This window comes from Benincasa hispida, chromosome 2, assembly GCF_009727055.1.
Source record: "Benincasa hispida cultivar B227 chromosome 2, ASM972705v1, whole genome shotgun sequence".
NCBI lineage: Eukaryota > Viridiplantae > Streptophyta > Magnoliopsida > Cucurbitales > Cucurbitaceae > Benincasa > Benincasa hispida.
The window spans coordinates 47895026-47898624 of record NC_052350.1 but is presented as its reverse complement, the minus strand read 5'-3'; the positions used below and the strand labels follow the sequence as shown (position 1 = coordinate 47898624).

Sequence of the window (3599 nt, the reverse complement as noted above, 5' to 3'; positions counted from 1 at the left end):
CCTCTCTCCCTAATTTTTCTTCCTCCATCTGCATTGCCCATTCTCCATTTGGCATTGGCCATCGAAACATTGCAAAGGTGTGTTGACGAACATTGAAAAATTGCGGTGGGGTCGTTGAAGTAGGATCGGAATATCAAATGTGTAGGGTCAATGTAAGTGAGAGTGAGATAGATGGAGAAAGCCAATTAGTGAGTGTTGTAGAGACGAGATGAAAGGTTGGCTGTCACCAACAAGAGAATAAAGAGTGAAAGATTGGAGAGTAAGAGAAATTTTTGTAAGTATATTAATTTATACTTTCAGCAGTTCCATTTGAAAAAAATCTTAAGTGAAACTTATAATTCTATCAATTAAATTCCTAAACTTCCATACATAAATCAATTTAGATTCTTGGTCATAATTTTCCTTGAAAATTGTTTACTCATTTATTCTAATTGTCCATTTTATAAATCCAACATTTGAAGAAAGCTGCACATCTTTAAGAATTAAATGATAGAATATTTTTAAAAGTAATCGTAATGAAGAGCCTAAATCGATAATGAAAATATAGGAATTTAATTGATTCAAATTATAAATTTCACACGACATAGATTGGACGAAATTCAGAAAAAAGTATTAATTGACACAGAAACAAAAGTTTGAGATTTAAATTAATACAATTATAAGGTTAGAATTTTAATTGATACAAATAAAATTTAGGAGTATAAATTGGCATTTGGCCAAAATATAATGACATAAATAAGAAAACTAAAATTTAAACATACGAGGCAATGATTTAACAAGAGATTTGCCTTTGCCAGCATGCATTGAAATGAACACAGTGATTGATGAGAAAGGGAAACAAAAGCCATTTCGTGCAGTATTAATTGCTTGGGGAAAACATGTTTGCAATGAACAAAGCCCCCAATGAGCCTATACACATCAAAGCCATGTTGAAAAGAGAAAATTACTCGGTCAATCTTTGACATCAGTAACCCCTTCAGCTGAAATTTGGAACCGTGCTTCAGCCTCAGCTAAACAAGGAGAACTTATCACCTTACAAATCCGCTCCTCCCCTCGTCCTTTCCGTAGCGCCAATCTGCAGTAGAAACATAATTGGTCGAGGGTAACTTCATTTCAAGTTCATAAACATGTGTGTGGAAATTTAAACCTCTAACTTTTAGGTTGAAGGCATATCTCAACCAATTGAATTATGTTTAGTTGGAAAGGATAACTTTATTATAATGTGACAAACCTAGTTGTAGAAGCATGTGCCATAATGTTTCCACCAATTGGCTTAATTTGAGGACCTGCAAAGATTGCTGAACCATCTACTTGTGCAACCACTTGATTTGTAATGACCACAGCCACACCAAACTACAACCACAGTGCATCAAAAGACATTACTATTGTGAATGGTAAGAAAAGTGAAGAATGTATCATTCTTGTATTTCATCTTTTGACCCTTCCGAGGATGAGTGTCTTTACCTCATCTGCCAACTTTTGGAGACTCCTTAAGAACTTGGCTAGATGCATTTGCCGAGCTGAAAGTTCTCCCCTTCCTGAGAAATCCGTTCTGTAGAGAGCAGTAGCGCTATCGACTATCATGAGAGCAAACCTACATATTATGCATATGGATCTCAATAATTTATTTCAATCAAGATGATCAATGGCACATTAAGTTTAGACAACAGTATATCAGTATTAAGTTCTATTATATACATATCTACCCCCATACAAATTATGTTAACTACCTCGTTTCCACCATCATTGAAGCAGCTTCCAGCAAAAGCCTTGACTGATGATCAGTGTTATAAGCTCTAGCATAGGCCACATTCTCCAAGACATCAGCACCATTGAGTCCAAATCTGCAACAACCAATATCACACCATAAGCTACTTGATTACACACACAGAGAGAACATAGCGACACCTGATCTCATTCATGTACACTCATCCTACCTATCTGCAATCTGTAAGAGCCGCTGCGGTCTAAATGTTCCCTCGGCATCAATATACATTGCCTTTCCCTCTCCACCACCTTGATCCAATGGGAGCTGATCGACAATTCAAAATGCCTCAGAAACGTCCATCGATTGAAATAAACTAACAGATTCCATTGCCAAAAATAGTCCAATAATACAAGTTTAAGCTGAACTCACTAAAGTGAACAACATTTACAGGAATAGCAAGAGTGACTCACTTGGCAGGTAACACAGAGTGTGTGACAAAGCTGTGTTTTCCCAGAACGGAACTCCCCATAGATTTCAGTAATGGATCCTGTCTCAATTCCTCCTGAAAGACGGGTGTAAAATCTAAAGTAAGCAAACCATAGATGACAATAAGAATGCCAAGACATGCCCTAATTAAACTTAAAACCCCTTCAAGAAAGCAACCTTCCAGAATCTTGTCAAGTTCCCTTGACCCAGATGTTAATTGAATGATCTCTAGCCTCTGAGCATGGAGTTGGCCAGCACTTGTGAAACCCAATGGCACAATTTTGGAAGCTATTGATAATGAATCGATTCAGACAGAGAGACAGACAAAACAAGCAAATGGAAAATGAAAAATTATAAGCAGATGAAACAAACAGAAAACAAATTACATGCCTGCTTCAATAATTTTATCAACTTTTGCCTCGCTTATGCCTTTGATTTGAAGCAATTCTTTCCTGGGAGAGTAAGCAACAGACTCGACCGTACACAAACCAGCATCTTTAAGCTTCTTTATGTCCATTGCAGCAATTCCTGATGCCTTCAATACAACAAAATTACTAAAAAACTCTAAAATAGTTACTGGAAAATGATAAATCCCCAATCAAAACCCGACCCTCGTTTCCAATAAACCAATGTAAATAAATTCAAGGGCAAACAACTTAATCCTACAATTAGAAACGAAATCTTGAATTCCAAAATTCATTGAGCATTTGGGAATCGATCGATGCAACAAAAAGAAAAGAAAAAAACCTAATTCTTGTGATGCAGAGGGATAATGGGTACCTGAAGCTGCTCAACAGGAAAAGGGCCGTGCTGAATCTCATCGGCTTCCACGTGTTCTTCAGAGGGCTTCTGGTTTCTTTGGCGCTCCATGATCAGATACAGAAAAATCGACCCACAAATGATAGAATTGCTTCAAATCAATTCCGACCCACTACCCAGAACCTGAAGAACTCTGCAAATTACACAGAGCAAGCACAAATGGTGGAGGGAATTTGGGAATTTGAAGAAGATTTGACGGGCGCCAAAAAGAGTGGAGAGTAGAGAAGTGGCTTACCCGGGAAGTTTCCTGAGGAAAGTGATCAAATTTGGGCCGACATTTGGACTATAATCCAGTGAACCATTGCTATTTGGGCCCCTTTTGGAAGCCCAAAAGCCCAAATATTGGGTAACGATCTTGTTTTTATTTTTTTTAGGGATTTTTACATTAGAAAAAAAAAAACATCTTTAGATCCTATATTTCAAAAATGTCTTTAAATTTAAATTTTTTTAAGAAATGTTTTTAATATTATTTTTGGACAAATTTATCATTTTTTATTATTTTTATTCTTGATTTTTATATATATTTTCCTGTTTTCAAAATTTGGAGAGAGAAACTGCATTATTACGAAGAGAATATTAATTTAAT

General features: G+C 36.2%; 1 protein-coding gene across 1 annotated transcript; it reads right to left on the bottom strand.

Annotated features, from left to right (window-relative positions):
• Positions 1-616: 616 nt before the first annotated feature.
• LOC120071533 (DNA repair protein RAD51 homolog) lies at positions 617-3254 on the bottom strand. The gene is made up of 9 exons (XM_039023860.1): positions 2975-3254; positions 2585-2729; positions 2372-2482; positions 2179-2270; positions 1938-2032; positions 1731-1844; positions 1465-1594; positions 1232-1353; positions 617-1075 (listed from the first exon to the last, which is right to left on the bottom strand). The coding sequence occupies exons 1-9, from the start codon at positions 3062-3064 to the stop codon at positions 952-954; spliced, it is 1023 nt and encodes a 340-aa protein (XP_038879788.1). The 5' UTR covers positions 3065-3254; the 3' UTR covers positions 617-951.
• Between the last annotated feature and the right edge of the window lie 345 nt (positions 3255-3599).